Source organism: Astatotilapia calliptera, chromosome 11 (assembly GCF_964374335.1).
Source record: "Astatotilapia calliptera chromosome 11, fAstCal68.1, whole genome shotgun sequence".
In the NCBI taxonomy this organism is placed as follows: domain Eukaryota; kingdom Metazoa; phylum Chordata; class Actinopteri; order Cichliformes; family Cichlidae; genus Astatotilapia; species Astatotilapia calliptera.
The window spans coordinates 25,709,339-25,732,044 of NC_137432.1; the positions used below are offsets into that span (position 1 = coordinate 25,709,339).

The following is a 22,706-nucleotide window of genomic DNA, read 5'->3' on the forward strand; positions in this document are numbered from 1 at the left end:
AGTCCTGCTACTTAGAACTGAACCTTAAAGCAGCTACAGGAGAATGAAATGAAACGAGCTCCCCATCTCCATGTGCACAGGATCTGTGCTCATATGTTATCAACAGTAAAAACTAAAGGCCATGTGAGCAAGTTTTTCAAGTACATTATACCTGAAAAGTCCTGTCTTTTCAAAAGAAAACTTCCAGGAATTATCTTGAGAAGCCTACAACCCCCCCCCCCCCCCCCCCCCAAAAAAAAAAATTCCTCATCTGTTCCCATTTCTCTCTCCAGCTTTCACTCTTATATTTTTCCCCATTCTAAACGCCTTCACTTCTCAATTCTGTAAACACCAGGCCAGAAGAACACGATGTCTGAGGAGAGAGCAAGAGGGCGAGGGAGGATTCAACACCGGCCCCGTGGTGAGTGACACTGTCGAGACGCCTGCGCAAAAGGGAAGGCATGTGAGTCAAGAGGGGAGTGGAAAGAGGGAGAAACTGATAGAGAGGGTGATGTAGATAAGGGGCACAGGCCGTGAAAGAGAAAGAGGAGCTTTGGAGGATTAACGGGGGAGCTGAATTTGGAGGGCAGACGAGGCCAGCAGACAGCAGCTGGGGGAGGCCTGGATCACATCAGATTGGTTCAAATTTTAACTTTGTTTCGCAGATGGGCTTCCTTTGAACCCACAGACAGGGTTATTGAAATGGTTTAGTTACATGCTTTACTATTAAAAAAACGTATGTGAATCTGTGAACGTTCAAGAAAAAAAATGACCAGTGACAGATTGTTCTTGAAGAAAATGTATTAACCTTAAAAGACATTTAATGCAGGGTCAAGTGAGACTATAAATAATTCCCCAAAGATTGTAGGTGCTGCAGTGTCGAGTGACCAGATTATCTGATTGGCTGGTTGTTGCTGTTCCACACATGCTTTGTATCAGGAAAAACAAAAGCCTTCTGATTGTAACAACTGGAGGCTGTTATTTTTGCTTTAATCTTCCTGTAAGGCTACAAAAGATTGTCACAGATTTGAACCAATTATTATGGACAAATTAATTAATGGCAACAATGTTATCACAACATCTGTATTGTCTTTACAGGCAAATGAGCTGTCTGCATGCATGGCTGTCCAAAAAGCATGAAAAAGAACAACTAGTCAGATATTTACAATAATATATGATATGTGCATTAAGACAATATGCACGTGTGTATTACCATCATTTATAAATATCATATAGTAACACTGGTCCTGGACCAGTCTACATAGTGACATGAATCACAACTCATTTGTGGACTGTTCAGCTTTTATTGTGATAGGAGAAAACAGGAAAGCTGGATCTATAATAATATAATAAAAATAATGCTGGATGTAGTAAATACGATACAAATTAAAACCCATATATGCAAATTCATATTTAATCTTTTTTATTTATTTTATCTGCCAGGAGGTTCAATAAACACTTCATTTTTCAAAACAAATAAAAAAAATAGAAAATTATGGAAATTATTTCATGCTTCGGGCTTAGAGACCTAGAAAAACCAAACAACGTTCTTCCAAATGAAAGTATCTGTATTTAGAAAAGCTTACTGTGCTCACCGAGGCAGTAACATGTCAGCAACACTTGAAAGAAACAATAAAACACTGTATGAATATGTGTGAGTGGAGGGGTGTATCTCGTACAGAGAAAAATAGTAGCAGTAACCTCAATATTGCCCATTGTACATTGGGTGAATAGCCTCTCTGTGTGCGATATGTGCAACTGTGTTTCCTGGGGAAGTCCTGATCTCTAACGGTTAAACAGTGGTTCCCTTCACTCTGTACTTACTGAATGTCTCCCTTTAACTGTCACCACATTTTTTCATTTAAATAGGTGGGATGTCCAACATGCCCTTTAAATATCTCCCCGAGTGAGCTCAAGTCTCCCTGCTTCTCTTATGCTTTTCCATGAATGATGTTATCATGTCATAAGTACTTACTCAGTTATTATCAGCAATGAGCTGTTGACAGGATGTTATCCAGCCTCTGCTAAAATATTTAGTATGTGAGAGTGATGCATTGAGAAGTGGCTGTTACACTACACATTCATATGAGCCTCACTGCTGATCTGTAGTTCTGTCCTCATGACACGTCTTTCCCCTCCTTTCATATTTTGTCTTTTTATTGATCCTTTATCTATGTATCTATTTATTTTTTCCTTGTGTAAACTGAAGAAATATTCATTTTCAACAAGCCTAGCAACACAAGAGTCCTCCTCTTATGCAGGTGATATTATGTTGAGTCCCAGCTCTGGTCCAATCAAACAGGGGCGGGTTTCCTCTCTCCAATCGCAGCCGTTCGGCCTGCACTGCAGCTGCAGGCGGGACGGTGGGTGTGCACGGACGTGCATGTTCTCTTTATCTAAAGCAGGTGCTCCACCTGGATAAGATGAGGGCGAGAGACAGAGCAGAGAGAGAGAAAAGTCACGTTTTATTGGCTTTATTCGATATAGAAGGAAGTCCTTTGGCATATCTGAATATGTTACGATAAGCTTCACTCAGCAGGATGAGATGAGAAAGGCCTTCAGCCTTTAGGTTAAAACTACAACTAAAAGTGTCAATCACAAGTGATGATGCCACGAACACTGCTGACATTTAATGATTTATGGTTAATCAGATGATTCTCCATGAATGACAAGTTAGATGTGGAAAAAATTTTATAAGTTGCTGCATAAATTAAACAATGGATCACTTGTATCCAGATGCTCTCTGTAAAGGCTTCGTAAGTAGTAACTAATAGCTTTAATAATGCTTACTAGATAATGCGCTCCTCTTTAAGGATTGAGGTTCTTTCCTTACATCAAGAATTAATATCTACAACAAAGCATCTTCTACAGGAACAGTGTTTGTCACAGCCTTTGTGTAACTGACGTGTTGAGGTTTGTCAGTCTTTAGATTTTCCAAAGTTTTATTTGCTAATACAATGTTTATTAATGACATTAATTATGGGGTTTCCATTTACCACATAAATGTATGCAGACTCTGGGAAGTGCCCTTTATTCTGTGTTATATAACTCCCTCTGCTGTGTAATATTTTTCTAAAATGTCATCAAGTCTTCAGTAACAAATGCTAGAAATAAATCTCCAGTAAGAAATTCTAAAAAAGGCTCTGCAGCAAAGCTCAAGCTTATTTGAAAAACTAGCGCTTGTGTCATAAAGCAATTAAAGGTTTTGAAGTGCGTGACTCAAATGTTGTTGTTATCAGAGAAAATGTGAATCATCAGTATACATGAATATACTGTCATGAAATACTTTATGGAGGGTTCTTATCAGAAAAATGACACTTGTAAATTGTTTGCAGTGACAACTTTAAGTGTAAAGTTGAATTTGATCCTTTCCTGTGCTCTACCTAACCTTCATAATGGTATTGTAGTGTTTTACTGACATCTTTAGCCCCCAATTTTTTACTTTCAAGCCACCTGCTTGACACCCGCCAGGTCACTGGTAACCTCAACTTGGCTTAAAGGTACGGTTAGGTTTTGGTTAACTCTGTTTGCTGAATTTGTTTTAGAGGTGGCTTTATAAAGTTTCTGAAAATGTTTCGATTTAGCATGAGGTTCAACAAAACTGCCCAGTGGAGTGCTTTAGCGCAGGAGCAGGATACCATCTACCAATTCAGCGGCTGGTTGGACGATCCCTGGGTGTTTTAGTCTGCATGCCAAAATATCCCTCTCGATCTGTTCATGTTCAGCTGAGTTAATAAACTCCACTAAACTAACCAAGAATCTGCCCATAGCTCAGACAGGTAAGCAATGATGGGCAGATGATTGGCAGATGTTCAGAGCTTAAGGTCCTTGTGCTTCTTGGATACAAACAACAGCTTGTCATTATGGTAAGTTGCAGTGAATTGGGCTATCACAGCACTTGAGTGATTCTTTGCATAGTCTAGATTATCTGAGGCTTGATTAAACATACTCATTAAACCATTCATGAGCTCTCATTGTCTCCATCTAAATTTTTAATGTGTCTGTAGTTTATTAAGACATCTTTCAATTTATTATCTTTTTAAATCATCAAGACAAAAGCTCCTTGAAGCACACAAAAACAAAGCTTGTACTTAGACATAAATAAGAGTTGGCTGTTTAAATAAAATGAACCCACAATAGTTTGGCCTTTCAGTTATGAGTATTATTTACAATAGAGCTACTCCTGCACTGAGACACACTGGCTCCCTAATCAGCCTGGGTTACACTTTGCTTCACTCTATGTTTGACAGAGTGAACGAGTAAAACCAGCCAGTGAAGTCAACACAGCACAGTGCCAGATGTTTTATTCCCCCGTGATGGCACAACATTTGAACAACTGAGTGCCTCTTGGGTTCTCATCCAGACTCCCTCCCCTTTATCATCCCTAATTTCATTCAATCCAAAATCACATTTCTGGGCAGTCGCGCAACCTTGTCTTCCCATACACATACACACAGACACACTAATACATTCAAATGGCTGCCAGGGAAATACTTGAATAATGACACATGAATGGCTAAACCGCTCATTCAGTCAGAGGAAACAAGCCTTGATTTAGCAGCACAACATGTTAGCATGTGCGAGCTGACATGACATAATCTAATGAATCATGATTTATTTGAGGGTTAGAGCTACTTACGTTGATGAGGTGTGCGTTTGTGTGTGTATGTGTGTGTCCCTATTAGCCTGCCAGGGTGTGTCCAGATGTTCGTGTCAATTTGATCAAGCCCGCAGCCATGCCCGAAGTACTCCATAATCCTCATGGAAACAGATTACCAGGGCTTGAATTTATCAATATAATCCTCAAGCACAGTTAGCTCCAAAGAACACAAAGACATCTATCCCATTATATTCATATATTGATCTCAATCTTATCTTGCTGCAGAGATTGTTACTGGAATTTCAATGTGGGCTGTATGCCATTATCTGCTGCTGAAAGCATGTTTGACACAATGAAAATCCAACTTTATGATGCATTTTTCCCCTTTAACACATAATATTAAGAAGATGAGATTGAGATTAATAGATCCACACAAACAAAAGTACAAAAGTAATAGAATTTTAAAATCGCTGGTTCCTGGGACAGTATTGTGAAAAAGTCTTGAGCCTTGCCCCCGTCATTTCTCTGTATCTTGCTAAGAAAATAGAAAATAAGTGTTTTGTTTAAACATTTGGGTTTCTTATTATCTTCAGGAATAGCTCTCAAGCCTTCTTGAAGGACATTCAAAGCTGTTCTTTGGATCTCAGCTGCCTTTTGTTCCATTCTTTTTCAAGATGATCCCACACTGCTTCCATAATGTTGGCGTCCTGGCTCTGCAGAAGCCAATTTATGACTAATTGTTTTCCTATCCAGTTATGCTTTTAGTGCATTGGCAGTGTGTTTGGGATCATTATGTTGTTGTTTTTATGTTGAAAAATGTAGCTGTTGCCAATCAGATAATTTCCAGATAGTATTGTATGTTGTAATTTGGTCACCTTTCCATTGAGACCATTTCTGATGAGGCTTCAGTAAACTGCACTTCTCAAGTCCTGTGTCACATCTTTGCAGTGTTTTTTAATTTTATTTTCCTTACTGTTCATCTACTGTAGATATTTTTTAGGTACTGGGTCTGCGACACACAACACTGGGTCGCAGACCCAGTACCATGACATTGGGAGCTGTTTAGTGAAAATATTATTTTATTTCTATCAGGCTGAGTTATGTTTATGATTCGAAAAAGCCTGGAGATCTATTACTCAATATAAATTTTACAAAATTTCAAGAAAGTCTGAACTTTTGCACAGTACTGTATAAAACCAAAAAATACTTTCTTCCACAAGTTTGCCTCCAAGGGCCACACTGCCCTCTGTGTCTCACCTTGGTCGTCAGTGGATGATGATGACCTCAGATTTGCCACTGTAAAATATCTGTGGAAGTTTAAATGGAAATCTGACAATCCCTTCAGCTTTGCCTGTGGGATAACGTTCCGCTTCACTTGTTTATGCTTGTGTGTGTTTGTGCGCATGTGTGCAGTTAAGTTGCCAACTGCATGTTCTCCTGCGCACTGTCATGCATAACCTTGGGGGGATTCATGCTGTATTTTTTTATCTTTGACATGTTTTTCACGCGTCTCCCATTGCCGATGAACTCCGCCGCTGTCACTCCCTTCCCCGTTCCAGCCACAGTCAACAAATCGGCATTCACCCGGCACACGGTGTCATCCATATTGAGATTTTGAGGACTACATGGGAGCATGTTTGTGCTGCTTAAAAGCCTCTCTCTGTGGGCAAACGCATGCACAAACAGACAAAACCGCAGTACCATAAATAAAACATCAGGAAGCCGGGGTCAGAGCACACAGTCAGCCACAACACTGCACTCCTGGACCATTTAGGGTTAAGAGCTTTGCTCAAAGGCAACGTTCTTGAGGAGAAGGTTTGAACATATTGTTGCTCTTGTATTCCCTCTTTTCCAGTTGGTGACATCATGGTTAGTCTAATTTAAGGTCTGGCATGCCTGTTACATTTCTATATCACACAAGCTCTTTCTTGTATATATTATGAATGCCCATTTAGCCTACACATCTTGTGTGGATGCAGACACAAACACACAACCCTACTGAGAGAACAATATCTGAGAGAGTCCATAATGAGTACACGGCAGCCTCTTTCTGTCAAAACCATGCTCGGGATAAGGGCACAGATACACATCCAGTGGACAAGCCTAAGGGACAGAAGACACAGAAGAGCACACACATAGATATGCACATATCTGACACACACTCACAAGACAAATGAACTTCCAAAATTAGCAAGCAGAGTGGAGATGTTTCTTTTTCTACAGTATCTTTACCTTTTTATTATATTCGTGTGTACATGTGTATGTGCGTACGAGTGTGTTCATCACTCGATTGGTCCGGTAGGCCACTGTCTGACGCGACCGGGAGCAGCAATAATGAAAACACTGCTGAGGTTGCCTAACTGGCATAGCACTCCATCACACTGACTCATTGGGAACAGCAGCACACACACACATGCTCATGATCCATGCAGAAATATGCTGACATATACAGTCCCACACGTCACTTCATACTCTCTGCTCTTGGTGCCTTTTATGCCATCTGTCTTCTACATGCACGCACGGAGACACACATGCACACGTGCAAACACTCCTTTTCTCACCCGGAACAGAATGAGGACACGCACAGCCACACAAAGCAACACATCTGGTTAGACCACAGCACTGCAGTTCCTGCTGCTGACGTACCACACACGCAAGGTCTGGATGCCTTGCTGAGCGCTCTGCAAGCAAACAGCCGTTAGATCTCCGTCAACTGTTGTTAAAACCATATTCACCTCTTTATCCAGCTTCAGGCTATTTTTGTTTCCATAAACTGTATTTTTAAGGAACACTCGAATGTTTCAAAAAACACTTATCGGCTTTCATGCCAAAAGTTACACGACACCATTAAAAGCGCTCCTTGTTTGTATGGTAAATATGAAGTTAAACCAATGAGAAGTCAGCTTAGTGTACACTGTAGGCAGGTGGGAACATCTCACTCAGCTTTATACCTAGTTAACAAAATCTGCCCGCCTACAGATCGGGATTATATTCTGAACTACTTATAGGAACTGCACCTGGCCAAGAAAAAGTACGGTGCAAAATATCCCATCTGGCCCTCCTTATAGTTATATTTTTTATGCATTAAACTTATTTGTTTTGTTTTTTAACATGTCAGTGTCAGCTGCTCTGTTTCCAGTCTTCATCTTTAGCCAAGCCAGTACTCTCCTGGCTTCGTCATCATAATTACTATAAGACTGAGTGGTATCGATCTCATCATCTATTGTTCTCATACTGTCAGTAAGCATACAGCACAGATTTCCATTTTCTTGGCAAACAGTTCTGGGAGACCGTTTATTCAACCTTAATCACATTTTTGTGCCCGTATTATTACTACCTCTAAATGTGAGCCTTATTCTTATTCTCCTCTTTCATCCCTTTCAGAGAAACTCTTGTGCAATAAGAGTGTGGCGTGCTGTCAATTTAATCTGGATGGGGTGACGTCTGCATGTCTGCCTCAGAGGGAGAGAAAGACAGAGAGGTGGAGTTAGGCAGAACTACGCAGCTGAACTTTTAATCCTCTTAGTGTCCTCAACTATCTATCTCTCATTCATCTGTCTTCTGTCTGTCTGCAACTAACCACTCTTCTACTTATTGTATCCATCTGCCTATTTCATGTAGCGCTAAATTACCTCTGAGGTTGAGATGAATACATTTCATTTTCTTTCTTGCTCTCTTTTGCTCACTTCCTGCCTCATCCGTGACTCAGCCCCTCTTTCCTCCCTCCTTTATCCGGCTCCTCTATGTGCTCTTCCCTCTTTACCCTCTCCATCTCTTGGGCCCCCTGCAAGGTCGTTCCCAAGGACGGCCTGCTCCCAGCATCCCCTGCCTGATAGGCCGATAGGTATTAAAGGACCGCTTCCCCTGGTGGAGCACATGGCTCAACTACAGCTCTGCTATAACGCTGTCATCATTCCCATCACTCCCGAGGCTGTTTACTGTACTTCCTTCTTGCACATACACACACGTGCCAGCTCACACGCATCAGTGAATCCAAAGGCACAGCTAACACAAGATGCTGACAGTATATTATGCTCGCATTCATACGCTAGCCGGATTCTTAAATCAGGTGGGGGCTGCTTGCTACTCCACACGACAGGCCACTTATCAGAGTGACAAAGGATGCATGCCTGCAAATACACCGATGCACACAGGCAATGAAAGAAAAGTACTTGACCCATGCTGACAGATAGCCAGCACTGTCTGAACTAAGCAAACCTTTTCCTTTACTATAACCTAGTGTGACACAATACAAGCTCAGCAGACCTGAAAAATACAAAGCGAACAGCTTTAAAGCAGCTTGAGCGGTGAGACAGTCAGCAATTTGGCCTCCATGGACGACAAATTCGGTCTAATGTGCTGTCTGGAATAGAAAGAGGATAAAAAATCTAAATTATTACAGTTGAGCTGTGAAGGATTCCTAAAAAATGACTGCACCACTCATCTGCTAATCTGCTGAATAATCATAGTTTTTAAAAGCCATTTTTAAAAGCGGTGACCTCATTTATGAGCCAAATTGACACTTTGTGGCATTAAATACAGAAGTCCTGTGCTTTGTTATATCTCATTCAAAAACCAAAAATTGATATCAGAACCTGGCCGACCATAGAAAGCTTGGCAAGTCAAAGCAGTCTCCTGGAGAGTAGAGGATAAACAGCACTGATGGTAAATTTCAATGCCAAACTATTGGCAGTCTCCAGAGTTCCCACATTTGTTTGGGGCAGGATCATTATTATGTGTGACAGATGTTGGGAATATAGGGAATGACTCCATAAATCCAATTTAGATTTTTAGCCTGTTTGGACTTCTTCTTTGAAATTACACCAGTTTTTTATTTCATTCTATTGTGTCACATAGTCAATGAAAACACTTCACAGTGTGCGCGTTTTGTCTCATCAGTCAAGAGAATATTTTCCCAAAAGTCTTGGAGATTATTGAGAAGTTTTCTGGCAAATGTCAAACAGTTTTTGTCTAGTTTCTTTCTTGTTGTTGAAACATGAACTCTCACCTTAACTAAGGCAAGTGAGGCCTGGAGGTCTTTAGATGTTGTTCTGGGTTCTTTGTGACTTCCTGGGTGAGTCATCAGTGCGCTCTTGGAGTGACTCCTGGGAAGGTTCACTACTGTCCCAAGTTTTCTCCATTTGTGGATTATAGTTCACGAGATTCCCTTTAGAAATGACTTTGTAACCTTCTCAAGACAGATAGATATCAGTGACACTACATCAAAGCAGTATGTATTGCTTTTTGAGATCTGTTAGCTTACTTCATTTTGTCAGACAGCTTCTATCTAAGGGATTTCTTGATTCAACATGTCTGGGAGTAAACATGCCTGGGTGTGGCTAGTGAGTTTAGTTTCATTAGCCAAACCCAGGCTTGATATGAACTCAGCTTTTCAAAAAAATGTGGTTAATAACAATTAATCCATGATTTAACAGGAGGGACAATTACTTTGGACCAGTTTCCTCTTTCGAGGTTTCATGTTTTAAGTTAATTCTGATTAAGATAAGGTGAGGGGCTCCCTTTTGTAACTTAATATTTACCTTAGAAAGCCAGCGTTGTATCAGCCTTTTCAATCAACTCAACAGTAAATAGTTTTTCTCAAAACTGCAAATCCACAAATGTGTTTTACACATCTATGAGGATGTTTTAACTCCATCAGGCCTTTCTCTTTACCACTCATACAGTTTAGGGCGTCTGGATCTTATCCAGGCTGAGATGTACATTGGTAAACCCTGTGAAGGTTGCCAGCCGGAGACAGACAACAGACAACAGTGATAACCACTGCACCAGCATGGTGGCTGTCACATAATTGATACCATCATCAGCACAAGTTTCACATTATGTTTCTTAACTACTGCTGCTTGGGATTGAATTAATTATGAATGTGCGCAGGCTGCACACTGTCAACATATTACTCAGTCTGCTATTAATTTTGTTGATCGCTTTATCACATTCTTAAGTTTCATTATGGTATGCAGAAGAGTTTAGTAAAATCATGGCAATCATAGTAAAATCACTTGCTTTTAAAAAATAAAATCAGGATTTTACTGTGAGACATGAGTTTTAAAAGGAAACAAAGTAACAATTCATTAAAAAAAAAAAACTTTACTGACTAACCTTGAGAATTTTTTGAATGTGTATTCTTTGGTTGAGGATATCCAGTGAAAACAAACACCATGGACTTTATTTATTTCTAAAATTATCTTCCAAAATGCCAGTAACGTCTATTTAACTTTTGGCTAAAACATGAAAGAACTCCAAGGCACTCTCTCTTCAGATAAAACTGAAAGGCCTATCCCTGAAAACACTGGATATTTTCTAGTTATCTGCCATAAATTGTTAGCTTCCCTTCTATGACGAGAGTGGAATATTCCACCAGTGAAGCTCCACCAATAGGAGGAGTTTTAAACCTGGACAGACGCGGGAGATCGACACCAAGTCAGAAACAGTCGCCACATTCAATCTAAATCAAACAAGATAACACAAAGAACCATCAGTCATACACATGAATGCGTCTTTTAAGTCAAATAAGGTTTATAGAAAAGGAGTAAAAATCTAAGTCCTCAGTTAAGCTGGAGTGTTTAGTGGCCTGTCATTATAAATCCAAAAAGCTTCCCTTTGGTATTTAACCTTTGTTTAACCAGGCAGGTCATTTAAAGAAACCTTGCACTCACTTCCAGCCGCAAATTTTTTCTTTTGTCTGTATTGCAGGAGCTTAACCCACACTTCAAAATAATCCTTGTTTTTCCAATACATTGCTTTAGTGTGTTCCCTCAGTTCATCAAAGTCCGAAACAAGCTTTTTTAACTTGAGCCAAAATAAAGAAAAGAAAAAACACAAGGCAGCCCAGGCTTCAAGCCAACTTTCTTCTGATTTCTCGACCCTTGAGTTGTCTGCCTGACACATAAAGACACTATCACCTCTCTTTGAGACTGTACAGGCCCAAAGGCAGAAAATGTGGCATAACATGTTAAATTACAGCAACTATACAATCACTGCCTGTTTATTAGGTGCACTTTTTCAACTGCTTGTTGATGCAGATATCTAAGTAGCCAATCGCATGGCAGTAACTCAGTACAATAAGCCACATATACATGATCAAGATGATGTGCAGAAGTTCAAACTTAGCATCTATGTGCTGTTGAATGTGGAAGAAAGGTGATTTAAATGACTTTGAATGGGGAATGGTGTTTAGTGCCAGACAGGCTGGCCTGAGTATTTTAGAAACCGCTGATCTATTGAGATATTTCAATACAACCATCTCTGCAGTTTACAGAGAAAGGCCTGAAAAAGAGAAAATATGTGAGTGAGTGAGTGAGTGAGTGAGTGAGTGAGTGAGTGAAGATGACTTGTTGATGGCTAGCTGCAGGAGGAGCTAAAAGGGAGGCACCAGTAACTCAAATAACCACTCTGTACAACCGAAGTATGCAGAAGATATTTCTGAATGCACAACATGTATCGATCCTTATAGCAGATGGCCTGCAGCAGCAGAAGACTACACTGGGTGCTGCTCCTCTCAGCTAAGAACAGGAAACAGAAGCTACAATTCACACAAGTTCATGAAAATTGGATAACAGAAGACTGTAAAAACTGCTATTGACAGAACTAAAAACAAGACATTCATAATCTACCAACTGCACAACCATCATGTCAGAATAGGACCAAACAAAGAACTATATTGAGACACCATTGCAAAACAATCACATATAGTTTTGCAGTCAATTTTAAAGCGCGTTGTACCTCAGACTAGCTCTGCCCAGATCAGTGTCTATATGCAATATGTGCAATGCCTAATAATATACCATTGGAAGTAATGATGGGGGAGAACCTCTGTAATCAAGTGCATTGTAGGCGTTGCTTAAGAAAATACAACTTTAATTGATGTGAAAAGCCTATTTTGACGTCTTTTTTGAGTGAGAAAGAGCAGCGTTGCTGCAATGCTTTAACAGTGGGAAATGAGGTAATGGGCATTTATGGTCTTAATGGAACTTTAAGTGTGCTTTAAGTGCACACTGAGAATAAATACCTAATAGTAGGCCGTTACATAAAACGGAAAACAAGTGGATGGATGTTTAATGTCTAATGGCCTTGCACACTGAGACTTTGAAAGCACATTAAGTGCATTTTACTTTCATTCACAGTTCTTTTACTCATTTGTGTTTGTAAAAAAAATATAACAGAGAAACCCCTGAGCTGAGTACAAAGAAATGAGCAGCTGATAAACTTTGTGCGAAAATGCATTAACCAAAACCACAAAAATGGATTTCAACAATCTGTTCAATTTAATAAAAATGAATTTAAGTTGCAGATGAACTGAAACCACTAAGAGCATGACATTATTAATGGCTTTTTTGCAGATATTACTGTGACTGGTTTGTGAGAGGTATTTTAAGTTATGGCAAAAGTAGCAAAAAAAATGGTGGTGAATAGGATGCAGAAAGGCTTTGATGTAGTGGCTGTGGTGCTGAAAGGACAGCTACCGGACGAGGCGGAGGAGTCAGGAAGGAGGGAGGAGAGGAGGAGAGGAAATGCTTTAGAACCAGATGTACAGACAGAAGGAGAGAGGAGGTGACTGAAAAAGATTTACTTGATATAATTTGAAAAGTAGGAAGATGAAGTCGTGTTTAAATTTGGCTGATTATCAAATAAATTGGTGAATAACTTCAATATACTGTAAAAGTATATGGGTCTACTGAAAGCACCAGTTTTTTTCCTTTCTTGAAAAATCCTTCCTCTGTCTTTGTTTTCTAAATTGTATTCTGATACTGGCAGCAGACAGTCTAATAGCACATAGCAGGATAGGCACAGACATAATTAAAAACCTGATAAATAGCTGGGCGTCTGAGGTCTGGCCACTGAACATGCTGCTTTGCTGGCATAGATGCCTGGAGCAGTTACTGTCATCACTGACACCTTTGCTTTTCCTGCTATTCAAAGTCGCAGGTTTGCAGGTTCAGTCTATTACAAAAGGTTTGCATCTTTTAATATTGGACACTGTGCTTTGATGCAACGCCATTTTTAGCTTCTGTCTCTTTAAGTTCCTCCTACGCATTTGTGCTCAGTTGTGCAGCCAATAGCAGGATCGGATTTTGGCATTTTAGCCTTTATTGTATAAAGAATAATATAGCGAGTAAATAGGATAGTGGGCTGGATTGGCACACAAGAAACACCCTGAGGGCGACTGGATCCTGCCCCTGTAGTAACTTCTTGGCATATGGGTCACCTGCTCAGCCAGGTGAGTTGTAGCATAACAGGACAATTGACGTGTAATGTTCGAAGCTGAAACAGATTCAGAGTACGGAGTAAGCAGTCGGGAAATAATGACAGAGTTTGAGCCAGCTAGCTGTATGTGGATTTAGTTGAATCAAACTTTACTATTTAACACACTACCATAAATGGTATAAGAGGGCATTAAGGTGGTGCATTGCATAGTGATGGAGATAGGTATCGAAAGAAAAGGCTGGCTTCCAAACAGGGCGTTTATTACTTCCCTTAATTAGACGTCCTGTAGCACTTTGTGGACATGCACAGACTGTGCTTAATTATGACTCTGTCTTTTATCATTCAGTGAAATATGTAAAATCACTTATAGTAAATAACAGGGACAGTTAGCATAGCTCAATTAAACAGCTCCCTGAGGCACCACCAGCTGCAGAAAGAGGTAAGACATGATCCTCCTCACTGACTCTTAACGAGTTCCCAATATTTCTAATTTCCAACTCTACAACTATTGGACTATCATATAGTTCACAGTTCAAAATATTTGTTATTTCTTTTATACAGGGCTTTGACACAGACCCTCCACCAAGTTCCTTTTCCTTTAATACCCCCCTTCTCCCCATTCAAGTAAAATGTCTTCTGATTGGCTGCTTCTGGAAGATTTGCAGCTAGGAGGGGCCTCTGTGCTCACAGCCAGAGCTCTTTACCTAAGATTAGGCATATAACCTGCTCGCTGACATCATACAAATCTAATTATAGAAAAAACTGAGCATTTAAACAGTCTGAAGCTTGAGCTTTTCTCTGATAGTTATTACCTGTATATATGCTGAGCTCATAATTTCAAACTTTGACCTTGTTTAATATGAACATCCACCTTTCTAACAATATATATGACAGAATCTAAGTAAAAGCATTATAGATAATATATGTCTGCTGCTGATATCCAGTGTGCCTTCTGCATTGTTACAAAAACTGCTTACACTGTACTAAACCGCTGATACTGAGAGGACAGGAGAACATGTAGACTGAGAGGACTGTAGGAGGACACACTGCAGGGGGCTGACTCTCACATAACCTGACTTTTTTAAGCTTTTTCCAACCCCGTGATTCATTTGCTCATGCTGCTGAGTAGGAATCACGTATGAGTAACCAGGTTACTGACGTTCCCTGCAAACATTATGATATGATCCACATAACTTAAAATCTAGCTGTATGTGTGCAGTTGTGTCCTCTGCTTGGGTCATCTGGGTGTCATTGAGCCAGAAGGTTTAACAAAAGAAAGCCTCTAATAAGGAACAATGACCTACACCCTGTGATGTCACTGACGTGGCAATCTAACAAACAAGACATTTTGATATTACTGGCCTGCCAGTTTTAAATCCCAGTGTTTGCTAAACAATGGCAGAGTTAAGGTGCTTGGGTTTCCTCGAGTTGCACAAACAGATGTGTCTGTAAGAGGTTATGATGTTCACAATAATGGAATCCAAGTTTTACAAAATGCTTGTATTTGTTCCTTTCAGCTTTTTGTGGGAGTCTTACTTTTGAACATCCCCAAAACAAGTGGGCTGAGCTCCCACTACCACAAAAGTGAAAACTTATTCATAAGTATTAATTATTCCTAACACAGACTGATTCAGGACTCTAAAGTTTCGAGATCTGCCCCTGATAAATATAATACAGCTGTGAGCAGGTAGAGGGCCTTTAACATGAGTGAGGGTGACATGTAAAACTAGACCATTCAGTTTCAGGAAAAACCACTTTGGACTGCTGTGATTGCGAAACCTGGTCTGTGGCATGCTGCTAAAAAGTCAGTTAAGAAGCAGTTAAAGTTTTCATGGTAATAAAACCTGTCAAAATTTCTCTGAAATGGGCTCAGCACTCCTCTCGCAAAATGGCTTTTAAAGGTCAAACCGTAATTCGTGTTTACATGAAAGACGACATCTGACGACCTCCCCTGGACCCTTAATGGATGTTTTTTTGTAAACCATTCATAAAATAATTAAAAATGGTACAACATATGTCAAAACACTACAGAACACCACCGAGCCGATCATTTTGGTTTTTGAGCAGTGCAGGACTAGTTAGGTGCAAAGGTTTCTTTTCTTTGGTTTTATTTCAATAGAGAAAAACATATAGTAGGATTGCTTGCTTTGCAACAACCCCACCAATAATCACCAGGGGTTTCCTTATCATTGTAAAATGTTTATTCTCTTAGGTTTATAAAACCCTGAAAACCTTTGTGCTTGCCAAAGCAAGTTGTTAGATTTATACTCTGAAATAAATGCTTTTATGTAAAGGCAGCAGTCGTACATAGATTGAGAGGGTGAATAAAGATAAATCACTCTCTTTCTGTTTATTGTCTGTCAAACAAAACTACTCTCCATCATTTTCACAGATTTCTGTTTTCTAATCTGCTTTTCTTGTGTTCTGTATCCAATTTATGATACGTCTTCTGTCCTTCCCCTCAGTGCAGCTGTATGATAACCACAGCTTCACTGCCAGTCCTGTATCAATCCATCCACGCTAAATCCCAGAGGAATTTTCCACCACCCACCTGGCTCTGTTCTCCTTCATCCATGTCTTATTTCCCTGCATTCTTTCTCACGCTTTCTTTCTGTCATACTCCTTAAGCCCATCAGCCTTTCTATCATTTATCCTCCTGCCATCTCCTTCCTGCTCCTCTCCGTCTTTCTCTCTCTCCCCCCTCTCACTTCTCTCTGCGTCTCCTCTTTTCCTCCCTTCTCCCTGTTCTGGACACTGTGAGTGGAACACAGATTATGTCAGACATTTATAAAACCGGATTAGCTAGGATCACCTTCACACATGCACACACGCACGCAAAAACAGATGACTTCGTACACCCCCACTCAAACCCTAATTTTAGCTATCCATAGATACACTGCAATGCCAAAAGTATGCGGACACAGCTGTTTACATAATTACTAGCAACGTATGCTGCACTTCTGGTCCTTTTCTGCAGTTATCTGAACTAAATCTCCCTCCAGGTCCAATGAGGATGCCTACCAATACAAAGGAAGGGTCAATAACGTGCTTGCACAGAGCAATGACACTAACCCTGTCCGACACCTCTGGGATGACCTGGAATACTGACAGCTAGCCAAGTCTTATTGCCCAGATACACTACTTGTCCTCACAAGCCCCTCTGTTGCTGAACAGGAGCAAATTCCTGCAGCCACGTTTCAAAATCTTGTGAAAAAGATGAGTAAAAAATACAGTAGAAGCAATAATGCCTTTTAATTATTTTCTATTCTGTGTGGACATAGTGTTTTAATGCAAGCATTTTGCCATTAGGTATGTTGAAACTAACAAATACTGCATCCATACATACATATGCTATTTCCGTCTGATCCATGCAGTTTTTCCCCACATGGCCTCCACACGCACGACCTATGACTGCAAAACCCCATGATATACACCATTCACCTACAAAGCCTCTGACGTCATATTGTCCAAAATAACTGACTATGCACTCGTGACACAAGCACATGGCACTTGAAGCCATGCAACTCTACTTCATTACTTCATGTGAATAAGTCAGACGCAGCAACGCGAGCAGAATCCACAGAATCGGTAAGAATAAAAATATGAGCCAGCTTTCTCTCTGTGCCATCTCTCGCTTTCCTTCTCTCTCTTATTCTTTTCTCCCTGCATCCCCCACCCTCCCTCACTCAACCCTCAATTTCTGACTCAGCAGAACAAGACAGATACAAGGTCATCTGACTGCTGTTGCTGTGGAGCACTCGATTTGGGGGGATTCTTCCCTCCCCCCTCTTTCTTGTACTGCAAGGCGGGTAAACGTTGGGAGGTAGAGAGGCTGAAAGGAGGGAGAAACATCAAGGCATGACAGAGGTTATGGAAGGGTACAGCTGGCAGCCATTTTAATTCAAATGAAAAGAACTTTATTAGCAGCAACCACACTGACAATGTCACCCTCACTGGCAGCACTGAGTGCTTCAGGATCAAATTATTAAGCCTAGCTGTGCATTGCATATATGGGCTACATATCTATTTATTTGATGCAAGGATTTTGTAAAGCTGAAAGCAACAGAAGCTGTTGAGATAAGGGTAAAAATAATAAAGATGTTCTGCATAAAATATCTACATGTACAATGTGGTTGCAGAGTGAAAACTGACAGTCAGATTTAATCAAGACTGCTCCCCATCCATGAAACCCCTGAGGTTTATAAGCATATGTTATTACTGGCTGGATACTAAACTGCATTAGTGTTGTGCATTTCTTATATATCTCGTATAGATTATCAAATCACATTGCTAAACTGCTCAAGCTTTACGGACATATCTTTAGATGGATACTATTAAAACCCGATTCTTCATGAAACCACAATAGAAATGTTTGGGGGGAAAAATACAAACAGAACATTCCTAACAAAAGACAGAGTGTACAGTTGAGTATATCTTGTAATAAAGGATTAGATAAAGAGAAAACATGATGCTCTGGAGCCTTCTCTTCCACCAAACCAGCTGAACACAGAGAAGGTCAAAATCTTAGAATTTTCCACCACAGTGACAGAAAAAGCAGGTTAGGTTAGGTGTGCATATTCATGTTACTTTTCATAGTGCCGGCACTGACTTTAGGGTGAGCATCCCACAGGCAGAAGAGTGGGTGGTAAAAGGTCAACAGCCAACATTTATCTGGATTTACACAGAAGCCTGTTATTAATACAGACGGGGCAAAATGTTCTTTGAAATCAGATCTTAGACAAGCAGTGATGGAAAAACAAAGTGTCAACGTTTAACATCTTGTTAGTGTTGTATGAGTGGGATTTACCAGAATGTGCATTTGAAGCTTTACCCCGTCCATCTGGTTGTTCGGGAAGGTTATGAAAACACCAAGCATCCACAAACAAAATGATTACTCACTGCTAATTGCATCTCATTGCGTCTTTACTGATTCATACTTCCCATATCAGATTAAATAATAAAAAATAAAAATGCAATGTGCACCATAACATCTTGTTTTAATAAAGCATCACGGCTGACTGACCTCCAACTCTGAGCTAACCTCATTCTGATGCTCTGGGGCTTCACGGGGCTGAGTGGTCATCGTCTGGACCCACAGCAAGAAACCCAGTGAGGCATGACAGCAATCTGCTGCAGGGACAGCACGCGTGACTCCCAGCTTTCCCTTGCAAATCAGGCATCGCTGTGCATGCATGCATAGTATATATGTGTGTGTGTAACTTAGCAACTCTGCATGTGTGCTTCCACTGCAGCATCACGCCTTCATTCCAAAGCACGAAGAGGAAAAGAAAAATGTACGACCAAAACCATCAATGATAACTCACTGCTACACACGTGCCAGCTGCCTGTCATTTTTGCATGTCCTCTGTTTGTCTCTCTTTCATGCTCTCTGTCTTTGAACTCTCTGGCACCGTTACAGAAAGCAAAACTCATCCCAGCCTGTCCATCTTTCTGCCTGACCAGTGTTTAATGAATGCAGTCTAATTTGTTAGACTATCTCATTAATCTGAGTGTGTATCCTTGCAGAACCGGTCAATCCTGTGTGTAGGATTGACAGCTAATCTCATAAATGTCAAGTAAAGTGAGCCTTCCAAAAATTATTGTAGTGCTTAAACAATCCAAGTTGTATTTCTTTTTTACTTCCATTAAGATTCATCTAGTTTCATCCTTTTTTACTTTCCTTTTTTTAAATTTTGTTTTGTTTTTTGCTTAGAATAAGTCTCCCCGTTGGGTGAGATGCTGACTCTGCATTGTCAGAACTGTACACCTGCTGATGGAGCCAGTCAGGTTGCAGGCTGCTTTCTGCAGCCGACCATGCATCCCGATATGCAGTGACAGACTAATGACTGAACTGTGGCTCGTGACTTCACCCTCATTCTTTCTATCTGAATTTCACACACTTTGGATGTCCTGCTCTCTTTTCTCTGGCTGCTGTGCCCGGGCCCACTACTGAGGAATGGATGTGCACAACATGCTCATGATAGGACCAACACAACATCCAGGTGCTTGCTTTATACATGCAATAACCTACTGCACAAAAAAACCCACTATTTTATGGGACAGCAATACATTACACGATGAACAAACACAATCACGACAACTAGAATCTAACCTTGTGCGTCCATTTATACAAAATTTCAGGATAGAGACTCGCGATGCTGCTGGCTGCAAGCCTCGGAATTCTGCATTAAAGCAGGAGGGGCAGAATTATATAGTTCTATTGGCTGGCTTGTGGAGTAGGATAAATACAATTGGTCGGAGGCGCTCATTGGCCAGCTCTGTCAGTTCTCGATTCACCGATTCGCTTCTTTCACCGGCGGAGTGATGTCGGCAGAAATGGGGAGGGAGGTGGTACTTGTGGCCACAAGTATCAGAGAGCAAAGGGAGGAAGCGGTTCCCCGCGTGATGCTCCGCTTGAGACTGCAGAATTTCATTTGAAAGACGTCCCACAAGGGGAAACTGCAGCCTAACCTCGCCGAAGGTTTGAGAGACAGTTTATTTAAACCAAAGACAATTCTTCTGTCAGACTTAGGCTATAGATAACTTGTCTGACGTCGTTTACCTGTGTTTTTTTCCACTATGCAACACAAAACAACTGAGCATATCTTCTTTTGCTTTTCAAGGCAAGGCATTTTGATATAGTTCAACGTGAGGGGCTGACACCTCTCAAGCCGTGCATCACCTGAGAGGAAAAGAGTGACTGCGTCAACATGGGGGTAAGAACCGGCGATTCCAACTTTTTTACTGCGTTGTAGCCCACCTGAAGTGGCCTGAAAAGTGAGAGGTAGCCTAAAGCCTAAAGAAAAGCTGTCAAACTGAGACGTGATGTCATTTTTGTTCTTAATGGAAATCCCGTTTGTCTGAGTGACATTGACTCTAATGCGGAACTGTGTTTTACGCCGGTCTAGACTGCGACAAATTGATGTAGCCACGAGCTCTTATCTAGTGCAGTAGTGGAAACGAGCTTCTTTTGGACTGTTCACTTTCATTCGACTTGGATCAGTTATTATTTCTGGCTCGTGTGGGCTAATTTGTACTGGGATTCTCATTAATTGCTGCCCCCGTGATGAAATGTTTAGAAACGAATGCCAAAGTCTTATATCTAAGTACTGTAGGTCTGTGATGTTTCCAGCTTGTCGGTGTGTCAGATGTGTAGGCTCTTTTAAGTCGTATAGGCCTTACTTTGACCATAACCTTGCCAGCCATGATAGGCCTAATCGGTTTATTCTTCCTGTATGCTCCTGTGTGTTAGAGGAGGAGCACGTGTTAAGGTTATTCCCCTCCCCATCATTAAGCTGCAGTTTAAAAATAATACTGAGTTTTGCCACATTTTCGGCAGACTTGCATGCACTTTCTTTATGATTAAAGACCGCAGTGCATTATGACCTCCTTCATGCCCTCGCTGCCCACCCCCACCCACCTCCACCTTCCTCCTGCCCTCTGCTGCGTTAAACCCCGCTGGCATCCCCCCCTTCTGCGGTCATCTGTTTGCGCGCAAGCGAAGCAACTGTCCGGTGAGGATGATGAGCACGCCGCGTACTTACACTGGACGCTATCAGCTGAGGAGTCCATCCTCGGCACCCTCGCTGTCCCGTGCGTCATAATGCGGTTACCACGAATAAGCGCTTCACCAGCTTAGGCTATTTCCCCTTTAATTTGTGACATAACAGGGACTCGATAATCGCCAGCAGTGACTACATTTACACACATCACAGATTAAAGAAACGACGACTCCAGCCGGCTACACGAGGAGAATGACAATAATGACAATAAGGTTCGTCAGTGTGACTTTAGAGGGCTCTCTTCTACTGCGCGCATCCATTAAGCTATTAAACGCATTTGAGCTGTTTCCGGGTATATGGATAAACTTATCACTCGTGTAAATTGACCAGTATGGAGTCTGGTGGAAAAATACAAGGTAAAGTCAAGATGCGGCTGGTGGTGTGAGTTATTGCGCAATTCGGCTCCATCGCCTCGCCATGAAAGAGTAGTAATATTTAACCCCTGTGCACCGACTGAGCGATGCGGTGGCATGACGCTGCAGTAGGAAGACCATGCGGAGCTGAGACATTTCCAGCTCTGCGGAGGCAGTGCAAGCCGGTTTCATTACAGTGAGACCAGCTAATGTTGCCCTGCAAAGCCTGACATTTCTGCGCCAACAGAGAGGTTCAGTGTGTTGGATTCCGGGGAGGTAGAAGAGAGCCTCCGGTCCATGTCAGTGTCTTCTTATAGATGTGGAAGCTATAGTGGGCACTGCGTCAAAAGGGATGGGAGTGCAAAAAAAAAAAAGTGCTTACGCATGTGCTGCTGATGCTGCTGCTGATGCTGCTGCTGCTGCTGTGTGGAAGTTCACTGAAGCAGTGAGAGAGGGACGTTGAGTGGAAATGGACTGTCATTTCAGAGGATGTCCTGTCTCCTCGGAGACTGCTGTTATAGAACAGATCAATAAGGAATATGAGCTTCCCTTCTGATGTCTTAAATCATAAAGAAAGTATATGCAAGCCTGCCGAATGTGTTTGCGCTTAAGGCGCTGAGGTTACCCTAAATGGAAAAGATGGATGGATAATGGAATAGAGCTGTGTATGGAAAAGTGTCATCACTTGTGCTGATGTACAGCACTGACTTGTCCCTCTTTCCGTCTGAGGATTTCGCACTAGCGCACTGTCCTATAGCATTGCCAGCTGTCCTTTCCCAAGGCCGCAGGGGGCACCGCTTGCGACGTTCCTTCTGCTTCAAACCGGGGGCGGGGCCTCTGGTGTGGAAATTCCCTGTAAAAGGCTGTGATAGGCTGGCACGAGCAGCCACGCAGAAAGGACCCGGTTAACAAGAGAGAATAGAGCAACCAACCGGCACGTTTTGTCAGACACAGAGATATACGTTCTAAATTTGGAGGACAATCTCTAAG

General features: G+C 41.3%; 1 protein-coding gene and 1 long non-coding RNA gene across 5 annotated transcripts in view; one reads left to right on the plus strand and one right to left on the minus strand.

Annotated features, from left to right (window-relative positions):
• Positions 1 to 22,706, plus strand: part of atp1a3b (ATPase Na+/K+ transporting subunit alpha 3b) — a 45,447-nt gene that overhangs the window by 856 nt on the left and 21,885 nt on the right. For 2 of the 4 annotated variants that reach the window (XM_026186021.2, XM_026186022.2), the window contains exons 1-2: positions 20,142 to 20,282; positions 20,425 to 20,517. In XM_026186021.2, coding sequence (XP_026041806.1) covers positions 20,512 to 20,517 — 6 coding nt within the window. In that variant the 5' untranslated portion in view covers positions 20,142 to 20,282; positions 20,425 to 20,511. Of the gene's footprint in view, positions 1 to 334; positions 401 to 20,141; positions 20,283 to 20,424; positions 20,518 to 22,706 lie in introns of those variants that run through there. The other 2 variants (XM_080308408.1, XM_080308407.1) reach the window with 1 other exon arrangement.
• On the minus strand, positions 1,386 to 20,020 carry LOC113032867 (uncharacterized). Its single transcript, XR_003273950.2, has 2 exons — positions 19,914 to 20,020; positions 1,386 to 2,393 (listed from the first exon to the last, which is right to left on the minus strand). It is a non-coding gene; the product is annotated as an uncharacterized LOC113032867 (long non-coding RNA).